At 43.1% G+C, this 21,644-nt stretch overlaps 1 protein-coding gene across 1 annotated transcript in view; it reads right to left on the bottom strand.

The window, feature by feature from the left end:
* The window catches only part of CCKAR (cholecystokinin A receptor), an 87,860-nt gene extending 66,288 nt beyond the window's left edge, over positions 1–21,572 (bottom strand). Inside the window, exons 1-2 of the mRNA XM_077477678.1 lie at positions 21,228–21,572; positions 9,026–9,277 (exon numbers count right to left, since the gene is read on the bottom strand). Of these exons, the coding sequence (XP_077333804.1) occupies positions 9,026–9,277; positions 21,228–21,360 (385 nt within the window). The 5' untranslated portion in view covers positions 21,361–21,572. The remainder of the gene's footprint in view (positions 1–9,025; positions 9,278–21,227) is intronic.
* Between the last annotated feature and the right edge of the window lie 72 nt (positions 21,573–21,644).

The raw sequence follows: 21,644 nt of genomic DNA, 5'->3' as shown, positions 1-21,644 counted from the left end.
CTCTGTTTGGGCCGTGCGTTCCATGGAACTGCTGGCGTCACTTTCGGTTTATCACTGGCACAGGGAAAACTGGAAGTGACATTGTAACACAGATGGAAAGCACCGCCCATGTCCTAGGGTGGTGCCAATGTCAATCAAAGCATCCGGTTTAGTATGTATCCTACAGGCACAGGGTGGAATTTGTCTGGCGCGATGGACTGCGCCACAGAGCAGGTCAAAAGCCTGCAAATGAAGCGCCTCATCTGATTGCATCTGATCTCGTGATTGCATAGACGTGCCGCTTCCCATAGTGCACTGTGTCCGGCGCCCGAAGGCCTGCAGGCGTGGGTCGTCACCCATGCGCCCCCTATGGATGGGCCACAACTGATAAGCAGCTTAGGTTGCCTTCTACATTGACTGACAGACAGTCATTGTATGCAAACCTGCACTGGCCCCACTTACTAATTCTCTCTACATCATTGCGATTGTGAAAAGCCTGTTGGAAGAGCATATCTTGGCTTTATACAACAATTTTAAAAATCTATCTTGATGTCAGTTATATTTAGTGGTTATGCATGCTGAGAACTATTATGCTGCGTACACACGATCGTAATTTCTGACAGGAAATGTTCGATGTGAGCTTGTTGTCGGAAAGTCCGACAGTGTGTATGCTCCATCGAACATTTGCTGTCGGAATTTCTGCACACAAATGTTTGAGAGCAGGCTCTCAAATTTTCCGACAACTTCACTTGTTGTCGGAAAGTCCGATTGTGTGTACACAAGTCCATTGCAGAAAAGCTCACACATGCTCGGAATCAAGTAGAAGGAGCCGCACTGGCTATTGAACTTCCTTTTTCTCGTCTCGTCGTACGTCTTGTACATCACTGCGTTCTTACGTTCGGAATTTGTGTGACTGTGTGTATGCAAGACAAGTTTGAGCCAACATCCTTTGGAAAAAAATCCATGGTTTTGTTGTCGGAAATTCCGATCGTGTGTACGCGGCTTGAGAAAAAGATTCTGCAGAAAAGGCATAATTTTTTAGACGACATTACAACAGGTAAATAGTGACATTTACAGGCATAATAGATATTTTAAGAATCAGTATAGACAAAAGGGAACTAAATAAATTATACTTTCTGTGGGTGCTCACTACCTTTACTTAGGATTTATATAAAAAAACATACAGTAGGTGTGGAAGCAGCCAGTGGAGAAACCTCCTTGCAAGGGTAGGAGTGAGGGCAGCTAGTAACTTTCATCTTACCAGATTCATCATCTGAGAAGTACTTTTGTCCAAAGGGCGCGTGCTGTGAACTTATCTTGCATACAAACGGTACACAACTGTTGGCCAAGAAACATGAATGTAGTGACGTACTACGTGGAATTTTAGCTCTTGAGCGCCACCCTTTGGGCACCTTCTGCTAATGTCGTGTTTGGTGAGCATCGATTCCGAGCATGCATGTTTGTACTTTGGACTTTTGTGTGACAGACTTGTGTACACTGTTGTCCGCCGAAAATTTACTAGGATACCATCCAACATTTGTTGGTGGAATGTTGGACAACAATTGTCTGATGGAGTGTACTAACGGTATTGCCCACCATATTGAAAACTCTCTGCAAGTAAGAAATTAGCTTTTTCAATAAAAGCACATGCTTTTATCTTCAGTGTCTTGAAAAAGTATTCACACCCCTTGAAATTTTCCACATTTTGTCATATTACAAACAAAAAGTGTGACATAAATTTGTATTCAGCCCCCTTACTCTAGTGGAACCAATTGCCTTCAGAAGGCACCTAATTAGTAAATAGAGTCAGTGGCATCACTAGGTTCAGTGTCACCTGGTGCGGTAAAACATGGTGTCACCCCCTCCTTTCTGGTTATCAGACCAGCTTAGGGTGGGCTGGCCACCTATTATACCAATATATATATAATATAGCTGTGTCCAGCAGACCTCCCCCGGTTATCACTCGGGGGTGCTGCTGGACAAAGTTATATTGTATATAGGTTTAGTATCTGAGCCACCCACCCTGAGCTGGTCTGATAACTGGAGAGGAGGGGGCTGTACTGCTGGACACACATATATATAAGTACCACCCCCCCCATTTATCAGAGGGTGACATAATTGTTGGGGGGGGCTGTATTATATTTTATATATATATATATATATATATATATATATATATATATATATATATATATATATATATAATATTAAAAATAATGTATATAACATAGCTTTGTCCAACAGCACCCACCTATCACAACAGCTCACCTCAGGCTTGGGTGGTGGAGGACACCCCCATCACAGGCACAGGCTAGGGATGACATCACCCGGGTATGGACTGCACCCTCCTAGCAACGCCACTGAATAGAGTCCACCTGTGTATAATTTAATCTCAGTATAAATGTTCTGTGAAGCCCTCAGAGGTTTGTTAGAGAACCTTAGTGAACAAACAGCCCCATGAAGGCCAGGGAACACACCAGACAGTTTAGGGATAAAGTTGTGGAGAAATTTAAAATAGGTTTAGGTTATAAAAAAAATTCCCAAGCTTTGAACATCTCACTGAGCACTGTTCAATGCATCATCCGAAAATGGAACGAGTATGGCGCAACTGCAAATCTACCAAGACATGGCCGTCCACCTAAACTGACAGACTGGGCAAGGAGAACATTAATCAAAGAAGCAGCCAAAAGGCCCATGGAAACTCTGGAAGAGGTGCAGAAATCCACAGCTCAAGTGGAAGAATCTGTCCACAAGACAACTATTGGTCGTGCAATCCACAAATTTGCCCTTTATGAAAGAGTTGCAAGAAGAAAGCCATTGTTGAAAGAAAGACATAAGAAGTCCCATTTGCAGTTTGCGAGAAGCCATGTGAGGGACACAGCAAACATGTGGAAGAAGGTGTTCTGGTCAGATGAGACCAAAATTGAACTTTTTGGCCTAAAATCAAAACGCTATGTGTGGCGGAAATCTAACACTGCACATCACCCTGAACATACCATCCTCACCATGAAACATGGTGGTGGCAGCATCATATTGTGGGGGATGCTTTTCTTCGGCAGGGAAAGGGAAGCTGGTCAGAGTTGATGGGAAGATAAATGGAGCCAAATAAGGGGCAATCTTACAAGAAAACCTGTAATGTCGCATATACACGAGCCAATGTCCGACAGAAAAAGTCCGCCGGAAGCTTTTCATCGTATATTCCGATCGTGTGTATGCCTCATTGGACTTTTTTTTTTTCGAAAATTCTGACGGACCTAGAAATAGGACATGTTCTAAATATTTCAGACGGAAACAATTCCTAACGGGAAAACTGCTCGTCTGTATGCTGTTCCGATGGACCAAAAACGATGCATGCTCTGAAGCAAGTACAAGATGGAAGCTATTGGCTACTGGCTACTGGCTATTGAACTTCTTTTCTAGCCCCATCGTACATGTTGTACGTCACTGCGTTCTTGACGATCAGACTTTGTGACTTCTTGTGACGTGTGTACGCTAGACAGTTTCAGCAGAATTCCGTCAAAACTCCGTCGGAAAAACCTTCAGAGTTTATTCCAACGAGAAAACTGGTCGTGTGTACAGGGCATTAGAGTCTGCAAAATATTTAAAACTGGGGCGGACGTTCGCCTTCCAGCAGGACAACGCCCGTAAACATACAGCCAGAGCTACAACGTAATGGTTTGGATCAAAGCATATTCATGTGTTAGAATGGCACAGTCAAAGTCCAGACTTAAAATCAATTGAGAATCTGTGGCCAGACTTGAAAATTGCTGTTCACAGACACTCTCTATCCAATCTGACAGAGCTTGAGTATTTTGTAAAGAAGAATGGGCAAAAATATCACTTTCTAGATGTGCAAAGCTGGTAGAGACTTCCCCAAAAAGACTTGCAGCTGTAATTGCAGCGTAAGGTGGTTCTATTGACTAAGTATTGACTCAGGGGGGCTGAATACAAATGCAAGCCACACTTTCCACATATTTATTTGTAAAAAAAAATTGAAAACCATTTATCATTTACGTCCACTTCACAATTATGTGCCACTAGGGATGAGCTTCGAGTTCGAGTCGAACGTAAGTTCGTCTGGGACATCGGCCGTTCGACCGTTCGTCTAATTACAAACATTATGGGCCATTCGCGCCAAATTCGAGTGGAGCATCACGGCCCATAATTCACTGTGGCATCGCAGTGCATTGCTGACTGATGATTGGCCAAGCATGCACTGTGACCCGCATGCTTTGGCCAATCACAGCACCGTAAGATCGGAGAGCCATAATTGGCCAAAGGCAGGGTGGCTTTAGCCAATTATGCCTCAGGGGATTTAGTACGTGCCCCACACTATATAAGGCCGCCTGGAAATCAGCCTTGTGTAGTGTGTTCCGGCGTGCTGAGAGCTAGAGATAAAGAGAGAGAGAGACAGTGTCATTTCATTTGAGTTAGATAGAGCAGGCAGGCGAGTCAGTTAGCTGCAGTCAGTGTGTATATATATATATATATATATATATATATATATATATATATATATATATAGATACACATCCGAGGTGTTCCATATATACTGTGTATATATACACACACTGTATTCAGTTTAGCTAGATCCGTTCCTGTTATTCTCTTCCTAATAATACCTCGGGCAGGCAGCTGCAGTATTTTCAGTCAGTGTACTGTATCCTGTGCACAGTGTGCAACTAAAGCTAACTGCAGACAATTGCTGGTGTTCTCTTCCTAATAATACCTCAGGCAGGCAGCTGCAGAATTTTCAGTCATTGTACTGTATCCTGTGCACAGTGTGTTTAACAGGGGCGTGTAATTAAAATTTTTGATGCAATACTTTGCAGCAGGGCTAATTCCTGCGCTCCAACTAGAGTATCTGTGAGGGGTTGCATTGTTGTAGCACCAGCACCAGTGCCTAAGGCCCAATTTTTCAGCCCCTGTTTACCAGGGGCGTGTAATTACAATTCTTGATCTAATATTTCACAGCAGGGCCTTTTCCTGCACCCACTAAGAGTAACTGTGAGGTCTTACAGTGTTGTGGCAACACCACCACACCATCTACCACCAAAGGCCCAATTTTTCTGACCCTGTTAAACAGGGGCATGTAATTACTATTCTTGATCTAATATTTCACAGCAGGGCCCATTTCTGCACCCACCAAGAGTAACTGTGAGGGCTTACAGTGTTCTGGCAACACCAACACCTTAGGCCCAAATTTCTGTATATAGGGCAGGCCCCTACTTTCAAACATCCAACTTACAAACAACTCCTACTTGCAAATGGAAGGAGACAACAGGAAGTGAGAGGAAATCTACCCCTAGGAAGGGAAATTCTCTCTTGTAAGAGTTACTTGTTTCAATAAAAACCCCAAATTGTCAAAATACAATTGTCATTGGGACAGAAAGTGAGGTGAAATCTTCTGAACAGGTGCACAGACAGCAAAACAAATGTTACAGGGGTGATAATCCTTCCCTATGTTTTCCAAAAAGCTTAAAAATAGATTTTTTGTGGCTGGCGCTACACAATAAAAAGGTACCAGTTCAAAATTACAAACAAATTCTACTTAAGAACAAACCTACAGTCCCTGTCTTGTTTGCACCGCCTGCATACTGCTGTTCAGAGTATATAGGGCCTTGGGGCCCCACGCCTTTCCTTTTTTTTATTTGGGTGCGGGGTTCCCCTTAATATCCATACAAGACCCAAAGGGGCTGGTAATGGGCTGGGGGGGGGGGGTGGGGGGTTTCTCAATGATTTTCATCCATATTGCCAGGACCAGACACGACATTAAAGCCTGTAATTTTGAGCAGGCACTGTTCTAAATACAAAAACATGCGCATAAGGCACAAGGCATACTTTACAGGCACTATAGACACCCCCCAGGCACGATATTTAAAGGAATATTTCACTTTTATTTTTTCACTTTAAGCATCATTAAAATCACTGCTACCGAAAAAAACATCCGTTTTAAAAAATTTTTTTGCATTGATACATGTACCCTGGGGCAGGACCCGGGTCCCCAAACACTTTTTAGGACAATAACTTGCATATTAGCCTTTAAAATTCGCACTTTTGATTTCTCATGTTCAAGTCCCATAGACTTTAACGGGGTTCGAAAGTTTGCGCAAACTTTCTGTCCGTTCAAATGTTCTGATGCGAACCGAACTGTGGGGGGGGGGATGTTCGGCTTGTCCCTATGTGCCACTTTGTGTTGGTCTATCACATTAAATCCAAATAAAATACATTTATGTTTTTGGTTGTAACATGAGAAAATGTGTAACATTCTAAGGGGTATGAATACTTTTTTAAGGTACTGTACATTATTATTGCAACTGCAAATGAAATACAAACATGTATTTACTCCCTTTGGAAATCTGAGCATTTTTTCATATTGTCCTAAAATGTAGAAACAAGGACTAGAAGAAAATGCATACTGTCTGAAAGCAGTTTTATACTCCTTTGTTTAGTCCTTGGTCAGCTTGAATCCCCCTTTTAACCACTTGACGTCTGCGCTATAGCCGAATGACGGCTACAGCGTGGACCTGAATTTCCAGGAGGCCGTCACACGACGTCCTCCCCTTTGCACTCTCCCCTCGCTGTGATCACCGAGTCACCAGGACTCGGGTGATCACAGATCCGAGAAAGGGGCCAATCCTGGCCCCTTACCACGTGATCAGCTGATCACGTGTGTAAACAAAAGGTCAGTAATCATTTTTTTCCTTTCTCCTCACGGTGACAGCGTGAGGAGATAAAAAAGACGACCACCGTCTTATGCGCAAGGGACATCGGTCCCGAAGAGGAAGGAGGCCCATCTGCCTCATATGTGCACACCAGTACCCCCTGCCAGTGCCACCTGCCAGTGCCACCTACCGGTGCCCAGAAGTGCCACCTATCAATGCCCATGAGTGCCACCTATTAATGCCCACCAGTGCTGCCAATCAGTGCCTCATCAGTGCCACCTAGCAGCGCTGCCCATCAGTGTATCCTACCAGTGCTGATCAGTGCCCATCACTGCCAGCTATTGGTGCCACCTATCAGTGCCCCCAATTCTTAGTGCCCACCAGTGCCACCTATCAGTGCCCTTCAGTGCCACCCATCAGTGCCACCTTTCAGTGTCACCTCTCAGTGCACACCAGTGCTGCCTATCAGTGCCCACCAGTGCCTCCTTATCGGTGCCCATCAGTGCAGCCCATCAGTGCAGCCTCATCAGCGTACATCAATAAAGGAGAAAAATTACCCGTTCGCACAACTTTATAACAAAACATAAATTTTTTATTTTTTTTTAAATCAGTCTTTTTACATTTTTTTAACAAAAAATAAAAACTGCAGAGGTACTCAAATACCACCAAAAGAAAGCTCAATTTGTGGGAAACAAATGATAAAATTTAATTTGGGTACAGTGTTGTATGACCACGCAATTGTCATTCAAAGTGCGAAAGTGCTGAAAGCTGAAAATTGGTCTGGACAGTAGGGGGGTTTAAGTGCCCAGTAAGTGGTTAAACAGTGCTTGCAGTTTTATTTAGTCTTTCTCCTGATTTCAATCCTTCTCTTTCTAGTTGATTTTTCACTCATCATTACACAAAATCAGAAAAGGCAGATGGAAAACAGATTAAAAAAAGAATGAAAATGGACCCTGCTATTTCATTTGCTTCCCGTTGACTAAAAACAAATTGATGGAAACCAACAAGATGAAAAGTGCACCATGCTGTAACAGAAAAGGAAGCTGGAAGGAAGAAAACAAAAATGCCCATATTGACATGGATAAAGAGGTTAATAAAAGGAGGATTGCTTTGTGCCACAGTTTCTGCTTTTAGAAAAAAACAAATAAAAAAAAACAAATGAGCTGTACAGGAATGCATAAAGATTTTTGGTTATTCTTACTTTGATTTTTTTTTTTTAGGTTTATTTGTAATATTTGCATAAAGTCCTTATTTCTCCAGAAACTGTGCATTCATGCTATTTACTTTGCAAAGAATGATGGTGTTTCTAATAAAAAGCTAATTGATGACTGCATGCTTGTTGGTGTACCTATGTATAACTGGCAACACCAGATGGTTGAGTCATTCTGATCTCTCTTCCTTGTTCACTACTATACCAAACCATCCATCTTGCCTGGAACTCACCTGCTGCTGGCTTGTAAATTTGATTAAAAAATGTGTTTTTGCAGAATACTTGAAAAAAACATAACACTATTGTGATTATTTACAGAGTCCAGATGCATATTCCACAGTAATTCTTTTATAAGGTTTCATGTACACTATATAGCTCCTAAACTTGAGTTTAGGAGCCTTTGGCATTTTTTTGCCAAAGTTGTGTTGCTAAAATCAACTACATAAAAGCCTATGTGGCAATGTAGACATAGGATTTTAGCAGAGTTTAGGAACTGCTGCAGTTAGGGGAGCTTCAACCTCCCTTTACCTCCCACTCCTGAATGTGGAAGAATCGTGTTTAGGATAGGAATGTATTGACTGCCGGCCACCACAAAATGTGGTCAAAGTAGACCAAGTGTACATGAAACCTAAGAGAATCAGTATCTGCTGTAAATATTGACTTGGATCTCTTCGAATCTGATGTACATGTATTGGTTACATTTTAACATTCAGTGTGCACGAATACGAAAACAGCTCATACATTGATCATATTTTTCTATTCAGCCAGCGAGTAGAATGAAAAAAAATAATCCCATTTCCCCCTTGACACATTTGAGGTGGATGGGGGAATCCTTACCACTGTTGTATTGTATTCTGACAGTGGGGAGACTTCCCCACCCTTAGGCTACAATAAGTAGTGCTGGAAATAGCCGGTGACACCGATCATTCAGCAAAAACTCAACAGGATGGTTGCAAGCCATTCAATAGATGTATGGCCTGCTTATGAACTTCACAGCTACACTATATTTATGTAGTTTCAAATACAGTACTATGTTTTTTGGTTGGCTAGGCTGATGGACAGCTTGTTTAATTAGCGAACACCTTTGCTAAGTTTTGTACAAGTCAAGGTCTTTTCAGTTTGCTCTTTGTATGTTGATATGTATTTACAACACTGAGGGCTGGTGACTTACCCATGAAATAGAAGGCGGCGCTACAGACAGTGCTTCCAAAGATAAAGTCCATCAGCAAGTTAGGAATTAGGGTGAAGGGCATGCAAAAAAGACAAAGCATGAGGTCACTGGTCGCCAATGAGAGTAAGAATATATTAGTGACTGTCCTCATCCGCTTATTCCTTATAAGCACCACGATAACCAGACTGTTCCCCATGACTCCCAGCAGAAAGATCAGAGAATAGAGGACTATCCGAACTGCCGTGTGCAAATCTGTAATACAAAATATATTGAGATTTTGAAATTTGATGATGCCCGGTAGACTAAGTCCACACAAAAAGATACAGATAATAAATGTGAGCTCTCTTACAGATAAGATACTGTACAATTGGTGAGATCTTTTATGATGCATAGGTGGGAACTTCTTTACCTACCTATGGAATTGTAGTTCTGTCCACACTGTTCTTAAAAGAGATTTTTTTTTTTTATAATACTTACCTACAGTAGGTAGATGCAGCATCTGTCCCCCGCCTGCTCTAAGACTGAAAATTGAGTGATCAAACACCGTTGATCAGTTCTCACAGCTCCAAAAGGAGAGCGCTGGTGACTGTCAGTCACCGGTTCTCTGTTCTGCCCTCCTGCGATCACTGGAGTGATGGGCTGTGGTGGGGGCGGGAGCAGCTGGCTCAGCGGGTCGTTGAGAGGCTGAGCCAGGTGCCAATCCAGGGTTGTGGGCAGGGCTTTTTCAGCAGGAACGTGGGGGAACACCATACCGGCACCTCCAGCACTGAATGTATGTAATAGCATGGGGTGTGGGGTGCTGGGGGATCTATTGTCGCTGTTGGGGATATGATTTTGTGTGAGGGTCTATTGTTGTTGATGGAGAATCTATTGTTGCTGGGGTGTTTATGTTGCTGGAAGGGATCTGCTGTTGAGGGAGAAGTCTATTTTTACTGGCTGCTGGAGGATCTATTGATGCTGGCTGCTAGGAGATATGTTGTTACTGCTGGGGGTGTCTAATGTTGCATGGGTGGATACTTTGTCACTGGGTGTGAAATTTTGTTGTGGGTAGTTCACTGTTGCTGCAGGGAATCTATTGTTGTTGGGGTGGAGTCCATTGTTATTGGGGGAGTCTATTGTTGGGTGGGGATCTATTGCTGGGATTCTATTGTTGCTGGCTGCAGGGGATCTATTTTACTGCTTTTCTTTTTATCATCAACATGTTCCATACAAATGATTTAGCACCACAAAATGATACTTGGTTCTGTATTCTCTAAAAGGGGCAGTACTGGTAGGTGGGTAGGGGGAGAAATCAAGGGACAGTGGTCAGAGGTGGGTAGGGGGCAGAGACAAGGGGTGGTTGTGGGCATATCCCAACTTTCTTGTCATGATTTTGCCCCAGCCTGGACCGACATCAGCCGATAGCAGGCTTCTGCTCGCTGTCTGCTGAAAATGGGTCACAGGAGTAAAGTTAACACGAGCTTTGGCTGTACTTCTCCTTTAGGATTTAAAGAGTTCACATCTTAAATGAATTCCTGGTTAAATGGAAGTATTCTGCCTGTCTTTGACCCCTCTATTTAGTAAAGAAATGGCTAATGGTTACTACTACTAATGGTGCTGCTATTAGGTGTAGATTTTGGACTGCCTGGGTGGGGAAGGGTTAATGCAGGTTCTACATTTTTCCAAGGCTTTTCTGGGTCCTGCCCTTCAGCCAGAGCTGCATATAAAAAGGGGGGGAGGAGGGGATGTAATCTACCTGCTAGCTCCCCACATGAGAATCTACCTCATAAGGACCAGATATGGACTACTACCCAGAAAGGTATGCCTGGGCAGCCTGAGACTAGATAATCAGAGAGGGACAACTAGACCTTGGAGTGTATTGTTGCAGTGACATAAGTAAAATTGTTAAAGGGTAAGTTCATACACTTTTTTTTCTAAATTTCAGCTCCCCTATACACCAATTTACACCAATACTCCATTAAATCTACAGTCACTTGCTTTTTTTTGTGTTAATCCATGTATCCAGACGTTTCCATTAGTAATGTCTGTCTTCCTGATCAGACTGGAGGTCATGACACAGGACGGAGTTGATCAGCTGACCTCATTAGCACACACCCTGCATCATCCGCCCTCCCACTCCCAGGTGCACTATTTTTAAATGAAATGCAATCAATCAGTGATCACCCTTCTCACTAAATACACAATATACAATCAGATAGCATAGTGTATGGCCATCTTTATACAAGTACATAGAAGGGAGTGGACAGACTCAGCTGTGAAAGCCCCGTTCACATCTCTGCATAGTGGGAACTCGCATTCCCACATACTTTTCTTTTTTTTTAGAGAGGGGGGAGGTTTTATGTCCCTTTGACCCAGGGTCTCTCAGGGTGTCGCTAGCAATGCTGCCAGTGTCTGCTCAGCAAGTTACACACAGGCTGGATGCACTTCTTAACCAGGGAAGGGTTTATTACTCACTCAGAAAGCGATGTACATTCTTACATGGAGGTGTCATATACAACAGATCTCCCTCTAAGTATCATGCTAAAGAATTGAATGTGCTGTTCTTAATTTGGATTTTTATTTTTCCTGTCCTAGAGATACAACAAGAATCTCTCAAAAGTACAGGACAATCACCTGTACCCACGGCCTCTGTAAGAAATCATAGAGCCCTGTATAGCCTTCCTGATGGGGCCCCCCAACTGTGCCTACAGCCCCCCTTGGGGTGCAGTGTAACAGCGCCACTGACTTTATCCACCTATGCCCCAAAAATGAAAAAAGACCCTCTTCTGCTGCCACCTCCTGTTGACCTGATGGGGAAATGTAATTTATGCTCTGGTAAGCAAGTAGGAGTAGGGGTGTGATCTAGTAAAATCCAATTATTGATTTAGGCAGAAAGAACAATACAGCTGCCCTGGGTCCCCCGGTTTAGCTGATGAGGCTTGGGCCCAGTACAACAGGACAGGTTGTACTGCCTTATCAGCGGCCCTGCCCATACCATTCGTCGGAATAATTGCCCTTGTTTGAAGATTTACTCTCACACTTCCTTTTCCTTTTTTCTATCACTTTATGTCCCATTAAGAATGGTCCAGCTGGGGCGCAGAAAACAATAAAAACCCTACAGGCTCTAATCCCAATAGAAGACCGGGCCACCGCTTGTAAAAGAGCTAGAAGAAGGTGCGGAGGCCCGGCAAGAAGAACTGAAGAGGTGGACAAGACCCCCGAAGAGGGGACAAGACCCCCGAAGTTGAAAGAAGACCCCCGGGCGGCGACGAAGAAGAAAGCTGGGCTCCTCCGCTAGTAAAAGAGCTAGCAGAAGATAGTGGAGGAGTCCGGCGAGAAGACCCCCCCCAAGACTGAAGAAGACCCCCGGAGCTGTACAATAAATTATTTTTAACCCTTGTGTGTTGTGTTTATTTTACATTTTTTTTTCACAGGTGAATGGGTAGGGGTACATTGTACCCCATACTCATTCACATAGGGTGGGGGGCCGGGATCCGGGGGCCCCCTTATTAAAGGGGGCTCCTGGATTCCAATAAGCACCCCGCACGCAGACCCCAACAACCAATGGCCAGGGTTGTCGGGAATAGGCCCTTGTCCTCATCAACATGGGAACAAGGTGCTTTGGGGTGGGGGGGCCGCGCGGACCCCCTTCCCCAAAGCACCCCCCATGTTGAGGGCACGCGGCCTGGTATGGCTCAGGAGAGGGGGGCACTCGCTTGTCCCCACCCCCTTTCCTGCTGCGTGCTCCGATAAGGGTCTGTTATGGACCTTGGGGGGGACCCCCACACACCGTTTTTTCAGAGTAGGGCTTCCCCTTTAAGTCCATACCAGGTGATGGGGCCAGCGAGGTGTCAATCTCGCCACCGAAGGCAGCGACATTGACTTCCTTCGCTGGTCCCGTCTACCTGGAGCCGAGTTCAAAATGAACTGACTTTCCTCCATGTGTGGGCAAGTTTGTTCATTTCAAAAGTCGGACTCCCACCTAGTCCGCCGGAAAAGTCCGGTCGCGTGTGTGCAGGTCCGCTCGTTCGGAAAGTCCGGCGGTTTGTCCGCCGGACTAAGTCCACCAGATAGTCCGATCGTGTTTATGCGGCATAAGAGTACCTGAACTTCCTTTACAACCCTCTGATCCCATTTTAAGAGACTGTTCATTCATTCTAAGTTTTTTGAAAATAAAATCCATTTACGTGGATCTGTCATCAGTCTCTCAAGTTACTGGGCTATCTACCACGTGACACTCCTAGACATGAAGTGAGGAGAAAGAAGGTAATGGTAAGCCCAATCTAACCAGCAGCTCCTTCGGGGGTTAGTGCTACAATTGTATATTTATATGGTAGGGATCATTGTAAGTAGTACTAATCCATTTGACTACTTTTCTAATTAAAAGTTACGTAGATGAGTGTTTCGAAAATGCTGGAAAATTTCCAGAACTATTGATAAGAATATATAAACTATAATTATTTTCAGCAATCAGAGCCTGTGAGAGCTGACAATGACAGTCATATAGTTAAAAAAAAACAATCCTTATGACAATGTGTTTTGAGCACGCTATATAATAAGTGGATTACATTTATGTATACAGTACATATCTAATATATAACAGATCCATTTCACAGATGACTTTGTACAATCATTTGACTTGGATTTTAGCTCACGCTGTCATTATGTCTTGGACACTGGAGTGATTTTGATTGCGGCGTGTTCACAGCGGTTGGTGCCAAATCCTATCATCTTAATCACATTGGCTATACAAATATAAGTGGAAGCTCTGATTGTGGATTCCTCTTTACATGACTAAATTGCCTTGTTTTCAATCACGCTCTATGGATTGTCAGCAATGCCCTTATACATTGTCTCTGAATTTACACTGTATTGAATTTGTTCATATGGCTTCAAGCTATAAAGATCAACTGCAGCCAACCATAGTGGCAAGTTAATTAAAAGGTAGCAGAGTCACTAAGCTCTTCGTTATAAATGGGATATGGAAAACATTTCCCAGAAGGCACACAACAGGGTAATGTCTTCTATCAGATACCCATATCTGGCATATGATCTTACAAAACTGGAACCTAAGGGCTGCAGAAGACTAAAACATTTATTCGGTATGTTTATGTCCTCCATTGGTGGATGAGCATTACATCTGTCTAGCTTGCTTGTGAGTTATACAGCCATATACAGTCCTGTCTATACATACATATCTTTTTATGCTACACAAGAATACGTGGTACTGTATTACATACAAACTATATGAAATATACTGTATCATATTAAGGCAATTTATCATTATTATAGAATTACATATAATACATACTGTATATTTAATATCATAATAATATTGATACATTGTATTAATATTTTTTTTTCTTCCTATTAGTTTAGAATTGCAAAATATTACATTTAATGGCATATTAAAGCAAATACTAATAATTATTACTATCATCATTATCATTCAAATAATAATTATTATGATTATAATGAATATTATTATGTAATTACATAGCATTAAACATATTTAAAGTGATACTAAGGGCTCCTGTTTTTTCCCAAACTCTAAACCTAAAAAAGAGGTTTATATTTATCTGCTCTGTGCAATGAAATTGCACAGAGCAGCCCCTTACCTCCTCTTCTGTGGTCCCCTGCCAGTGCTGTCCTCTCCTCCTCTTCTGGATTTGCCCTCATAGCAAGTGGTGTGCTATGGGGGCGCACATGCAGACATGGTCCTGAGCTGGGCTGCGTGTGTCCACAAACACACACAGCGTGGCTCAGCCAAGTCCCCCGTTCTCTCCTATCAGGCTTTGACTGACAGAAGCAGAAGCCAATGGCTCTCAGTGCTCTTCGAGAGACAGGCACAGTGCTGGATCGAGAGAAGACTCTCAATCCAGTACCAATCTCGATCGGGGGTTTGGGTAGAACAGCACGTGAAATTTTTTTTTAGCATAATGCAGGTAATACACTAAGGTAACAAAAAAAATTCTCTGACTTTAGAACCACTTTAACTTCTTCTGGACCACCCCACGTACATCTACTGCGGCAGGGTGCCCCGGGTTTGTAAAATCTCGTACCTGTATGTGATTAATGCGGTTTAGGGGGAGTGCGTGCGCCGCTCCCTCTGTGATTGGACACAGCGGGAGCCAATCTACGGGTTCGATGGCCACGATGGTTGCCGCGACCCGCTGCTCGTTCACAGGAGAGACGGAGCAGTGGTGTGCCAATGTAAACAAAGCACACCGCTGCTCTGTCAGGGAGGAAAACAGAGAGATTGTATTTAAAGTGGTTGTAAACCCTCCCCCACAACTTTGACCCATGCAAATTAGCATAAAAAACCCTAATGAACACTGCTTGTAGATATCTCCTTACTTGCTTAGTATTGTTGTAATCCTTTTTTTTTTCTTTAGAATGACGCCACTGAACATGCCCAGATCTCCTCTGATTTATGGCACACTCTCTATGTGCTTATCTATCTGTTATCAAGACTTCCTACGGCATACCACTGATATCCCAGGAGACTTCATAATCGCTCAGAGCTTCCTCCTACACACCATGTGACCATGTGACCTCACATGCAGTGTAAACTTGGGCATGGGACAGCATTACTGCAGACTTATCAGCTGAAGCTGATAGGACTCACACAGGCAAACACTAGGTAATCAGCACAAGTAAATACTATGAAATAAAACAAGTCAGCTATGAACAGGGGAGCAGGGTTGCCATAGAAACGTTGGATTGAGAAGGAGGCTTGGTTAACAGTACAGGAACTGCTCAATGTAAGGGAGGAAATACATTCCACTGTGGACTCAGAAAACAATACTTAAGATGGTGCTGCCTAACTCCTGGAAACAAGTTTTTTAAAGTTTCTTTAAACAGTAAGTAATATGCAATTTGGGCTGGATTACAGTGGCTATAGTTTGATAATTACTTATTATAATGGACTAAATGAAAAGCAGCGTCAGAGTGGAAGAGTTTACTTCCTCTTTAAGCTAAGCTGAATCACAATCTCTCTTTTCCTCCAGTGAGTCCACTCCCCCTACAGTTAGAAACACCTCTCAGGGAACACAGTTAACCCCTTGATCGCCTCTGTCGTTAAACCCTTCTCTGCCAGTGTCATTTATACAGGGAACAGTGGATTTTTTTTTTAGCACTGAACACTGTATTGGTGTCACTGGTCCCCAAAAAGTATCACTTGGGGTCAGATTTGTCTGCCGCTATGTTGCAGTCTCGCTAAAAATCGTAGATCGCCGCCATTACCAGTAAAAACAATAAAAAAAAATTAAAGTCCCTAAATCTATCCTGTATTTTGTAGACACTAAAACTTTTGCGCAAACTAATCAATATACGCTTATTGGGATTTTTTTACCAAAAAATATGTAGCAGAATACATATTGACCTAAAAACTGCAGAGATGATCAAATACCACCAAAACAAAGCTCTATTTGTGGGAAAAAAAAGGACATCAATTTTATTTGGGTATAGTGTCGCACGACCGCGCAATTGTCAGTTAAATCAACACAGTGCTGTATCACAAAAAATGGCCTGGTCAGGAAGGGGGTAAAACCTTCCGGGGCTGAAGTGTTTAATATCATATTAAGGCAATGTATTATTATTATATGATTACATAGTATTACATACATTTAATAACATATTAATGCAAAATGTTGCAGTTAAAAGTTGTACAATTTTAAGAGGACATTACACCATTTTTTTTACACACTTTGCGCTATTATTGTATCATTTTTAAAGTAATTTTTGAGGTAACATTTTTATTTGCTTACCCTTGTGGCAATCTTATCTCTATAGCTGAATAATAATGTGCATTCCTGCTTAAAAATCCCCCAAAAATATATTTAAAAAAACGTTTTTTTCCTCAGTTTAGGCCGATACATATTCTTCTACATATTTTTGGTAAAAAAAAAAAAAATAATCACAATAACCGTATATTGTTTGTTCAAAAGTTATAGCATCTACAAATAGGGGATAGCTTTTTTTATTAATATTTTTGTTTTTACTAGTAATGGCAGCGATCCTTTTTTTTTTCTCTCGTGACTGCAACATTATGACGGACACGTCGGACAATTCTGTCACATTTTTGGGACCATTGGCATTAATACAGTGATCAGTGCGATTAAAATTGCATTGATTACTGTAAAAATGTCACTGGAAGTGAAGGGGTTAACACTAGGGAGCAGTGACTGGGTTAATATGTATCCTAGGGAGTGTTCTAACTGAAGGGGGATGGGACTGTGCAGGGAAACTAACAGATCACTGTTCATACTCTGTATGGACAGACGATCTGTCAGTTCGCTGCTCAGAGAACTGGAAACTGTGTGTTTACACACACAGCTGCCGGTTCTCCGTGTGCCCAGAACATTTGCGGGAGCCTGGTGGCGATCGAGACCACCGGGCACTGGCCTCGGCTTGGGGAGCGAGCGGAGGGTGCGCGCGCGCCTCCGGCAGCACGCAATCGCCCCCCTAGTGGCTGTTTATGCTACCGACGTAGCATAACGGCGATTTGCGCAGCTGAGCCATGTTGCCGCAGTACAACTGCAGCGGCTGGTCGGCATGTGGTTAAAGCTTAACCAAAGTCCACAGAAACTCACTTTACTCCAGTGATGCAATGACCACAAACTCCCTCGCTGGTGCCAACATCTTCTCCTTGGATTTGGGGCCTTCAGTCATCCTGATTGGCCAGCATAGGATGATATAATTCCCACACAGGAGTTCATACTGGCAATGATGCCCCTAGAAGCTGTTTAAAGCAAAGTTATGAGTTCCTGGAGTTGTACCTTCCCCAGAGCTATAGACATTCTTTGTGACAGCACTGATTGGTTCAGAGCCATCACATGGAGTGAGTCACATGCCCCTCTATACCTGGAAGTACCAGATATTTCCTTTGGTTACCAACACTGCATGGAGTGGCAGGGGGTAAACAAGTAAGCATTTGCTCTTGGGGGGAATAAAGAAAACCTGTTGACAAAGGACAGGTTTGCTTTAAGGACTACTGAGGTATGAAGACGTGACCCTAAAGCTTAATCTTGCTGAATCAGGTGAAATTGAGAACTTGGATTGAAAAATCAAAGGAGCTGGGTGGAAAATTGTCCAGTCAGATGCAGTCATTGTTCTGGTATTCAGATAGCTGCAGGTGTTGTAACTGCCTGAAAACAGCTGGCAGATGCGAATCTTCTACCCACGCTATTTAGGGTGGATTGAGAAATCTATTAGAAATCTATTTGTGTAAGGCTAGTTTTAGATTTGTGTTGGTTTTTATTTTTTCCTTCTGTGTCCCATTGGGGAGACTTCCCTTCACTTTCTGCCCCATAGGCAAAACAGGAAGTAAGAGGAAATCCCTTGTTGTCACCAGGGTCACCATTGGAAGGTTTCCCCTCTTTTCCTAATCAAGTGACAACCCAAAATTTGGGATTTTCTTTCACTTTCACTCTCAGTGATAACAGTAAACAGGAAAAATAGAGACATGAACCTCCCCAAGGGGGCACAGACATCAATTAGAACTGACAGATATGCCAATTCGTCTTCACTATAAGACCCGTTTCACACTGGAACTACGACCACGTTTGTGCTAAAGTGCCGCTCATTTTAGTGGCACTTTACTGCTGTTTAGGCGGTGCTTTTGTGCTGATTTTTCGCCACTAGCGGGGCGCTTTTAACTCAAAAAAAGTGGTTAAAAACTCCCATTTTGCGATGCTTTCAAAACGATTTTCAGGCGCTTTGAAAGCGCTGTCCATTAATTCCAATGGACCCCAAAGATCTGGCTTGCAGGACTTTTTTTTTCCCGTCCCGCTAGCACACCGCCCCAGTGTGAAAAGGCACACTGGAATGAATGGGAGGCAGTTTTAGCAGAAGTTATTTCTAAAAGCACCTGAAAACCACCCCAGTGCATAGCTCCCAACTGTCCCTGATTTTGAGGGACTGTCCCTGATTTGGAGCAATGTCCCTCTGTCCCTTTTCCCCCCTCATTTGTCCCTCATTTTGGTCTGATCTATATAATTGTATATAAAATGCACTTTTTATCTTTCAAAAAGTGTTTCCCAGTGCTAAACCTTCCATCCAATTTCTAAATTGCTGCATTGGTAAATGTTTAAAACCAATATAAAGGATCAGTAGTAGTAAAAAAAAAAAAAAGCCCTTGTGGATTTAATTAACTTTTTTTTTTTTTTGGGTTAATTCTCCTTTAGGCTGGGTTCACACTGCTGCGGGGGGAGATCCGGATGTGATTCGCACCGTAAATCACATCCGATCTCCGTAGCGTTGCGAGTTCAGCCATACAGATAGTATGGCTGAATTCGCAGCGCTCCCGCAGCAAACTCGCACAGGACCCTTTTTTTGGTCCGCAACAGAATCGGATCGCATGGGGGTTCACACCATGCGATCCGATTCCTGTGCGAGTCGGCAGATCACACTGCGATATGCGGACGGATCTGGGGGTGTCATTAACATAACATTGACACTCCCAGCCGTCCGCATAGGGCAGTGTGAACTGCCGGCGGGAGGTGTGCGATGCGGGAAAACGCCACGGATTTGCGGCGTTCCCGCATCGCAGCGGTGTGAACCCGGCCTTAAGGTTGCGTGGCGGGGCCTGTCCTATGCCTACATACATTTGTTAGTAGGTGTCCCTCATTCCCGTCTCAAAATGTTGGGAGGTCTGCCACTGAAAGGAGTTTAAAGCTTTGCCTTTACTTATACTTTAAGTGGAGGGCCACCCTAAAAAGAAAATAGCATTAATATTCTTTAAAAAATGTTTAAAAAAACATTTGGGAAAAAAAAAATTCTTTTAACTTACCAGAAACCCCTGTTGCTAGGCAGTCTTCCAAATCCGCCTCTTACTACTCCCCGGTGATCTTTGGTCTTCTCTCTTCCTCGCGTTGTCTTCTGGAATGGGGCGCGCATGTTCTGGGAACTGTGTGCGTACCAGAATACAGCGTTCCCCATTCACAAAGCACCGCGCAACCTGCGCATGCGCAGTAGGAAACGGGCAGTGAAGCCGCAAGGCTCACTGCCTGTTTCCCTTAGCAGTGCTGGTGCTGTTTCCACCTTAGCGGCACTGGGACACGATACGAGGGACATATCGGCCTCGGGGAGGCTGACATCGCGGGCACCTGGACAGGTAAGTGTCCTTATTAAAAAAGTCAGCAGCTACGGTGTTTGTAGCTGCTGACTTAAAAAAAAAAAATGTTCACCCCTTTAGTACAGGAGAGGTAAAATGGTTACTGATCATAACTACTAAACAGGAAGTAGAGCCTGCATATGTAATGCACAATTATGTCTGCCCCAATGTAAATATATACAGTAGTTACCAGCACAAAGAAACAATCTTTTTTTAAGATGAATATTTACATTAAAGTAACGTGTGCTAAGAAAAACATATAGTATAGTCATTGCAGCAACTAGCATTTTCAGAACTAATAACAGCACACACATTTCACTCAGTATAGGTTTCCATTAGGTCAATCACAATCAATCATTTATCTAAAACATAAAAAGAAATCTGTATAGATAATACAAGTTAATCAGTTAAAAAAAAAAAAAAAACATGGGGAAAGGTGAATGATGGCTGCTGTCCATAACAGGTTTTTGGCTTTCATTGTGGATCTACACTGGGAAACAGAGGTATGCTATAGACAGCAGCTCCTGTTTCCAGGTGTTAAGTTCACACTTGTACATCTGCATTCTCATGCATTTTTAATGCGCTCCCATTGAAGTCTATGGGGTAAAAAACGTGCATTGTCACACCCAAAAAAAAGAAAAGAAAGCACCTGCACTTTTTTTCTCCAGGTCTCACAGAAAAATGCACAGGTGCGAATGGGCTCCATAGTCAATACCACTCAATCTCATTTCGTGCATTGTCACGCGTTGGTCAATGCATGGTAAATTAAACAGGGGCTAAGTATGTCTTCACACTTATGCTTTTTTTGTAATAAGCGGTATAACGTCCATGCACATTACTTTGTAGTTTGCAAAACTAAAATTATTTTTAGACTGGCAGGTGCATTTTTTGGTTTTGTTAAAGTGTGCTGCCACCTCACTCAAAAATAATGTTTTGCCTTATTGCATGAAAATGCAAGCATTAATGCACGCTCAAGTATGCAAGAGCCCTTTAAGCCAGAGTAAGGATATGTGGAACTACAAGTCCCAGCAGTGACTGTTAAAACTCCCTCTGCACTGTAAAGCCCCAGTTTAGTTTTCCCTGCAGTGGCTGAGAGTCAGTACATACCTTTGGCAGGGAGAGTTGCATTGTGTAGATTGTCCTCCAGACAAGCGATGACATCTCCACTATCTGTGATCTCACAGAGAGTCAAATTGTAACTTGTGTCATTGTCCACTCGCAGATCATACACCATTTCCATGATTCACAGGCTAATCCCAGTGCTTTGTGTGCTGGAAAGAAATCTTCTATTCTCTTCCCATGCCTCCTGGAGGAAGATGCTGGATCAGCTGTAGGAATTCCTGATAGAGAAGTGTGTGCACTCAGTACATTGTCTGCACCCTCTCCAGTGCTTGCACTCTACATACAGCATGCCTCTAGCAGTGAGGTGGGCAGCCTGTGCAGCTCATGGACTGTGATAGTAGAACTCATATTGTGCACTGTCCCACCCTCTGATATTATTGGTCACAACCAGCTCATGCAACT

This window comes from Lithobates pipiens, unplaced genomic scaffold (assembly GCF_037356315.1).
Source record: "Lithobates pipiens isolate NorthernLeopardFrog02 unplaced genomic scaffold, aLitPip1_a1.2 Scaffold_13, whole genome shotgun sequence".
NCBI classification, from domain to species: Eukaryota; Metazoa; Chordata; class Amphibia; order Anura; family Ranidae; genus Lithobates; species Lithobates pipiens.
Note: the sequence above shows the minus strand (reverse complement) of the source record. Positions and strands in the feature narration are given on the sequence as shown.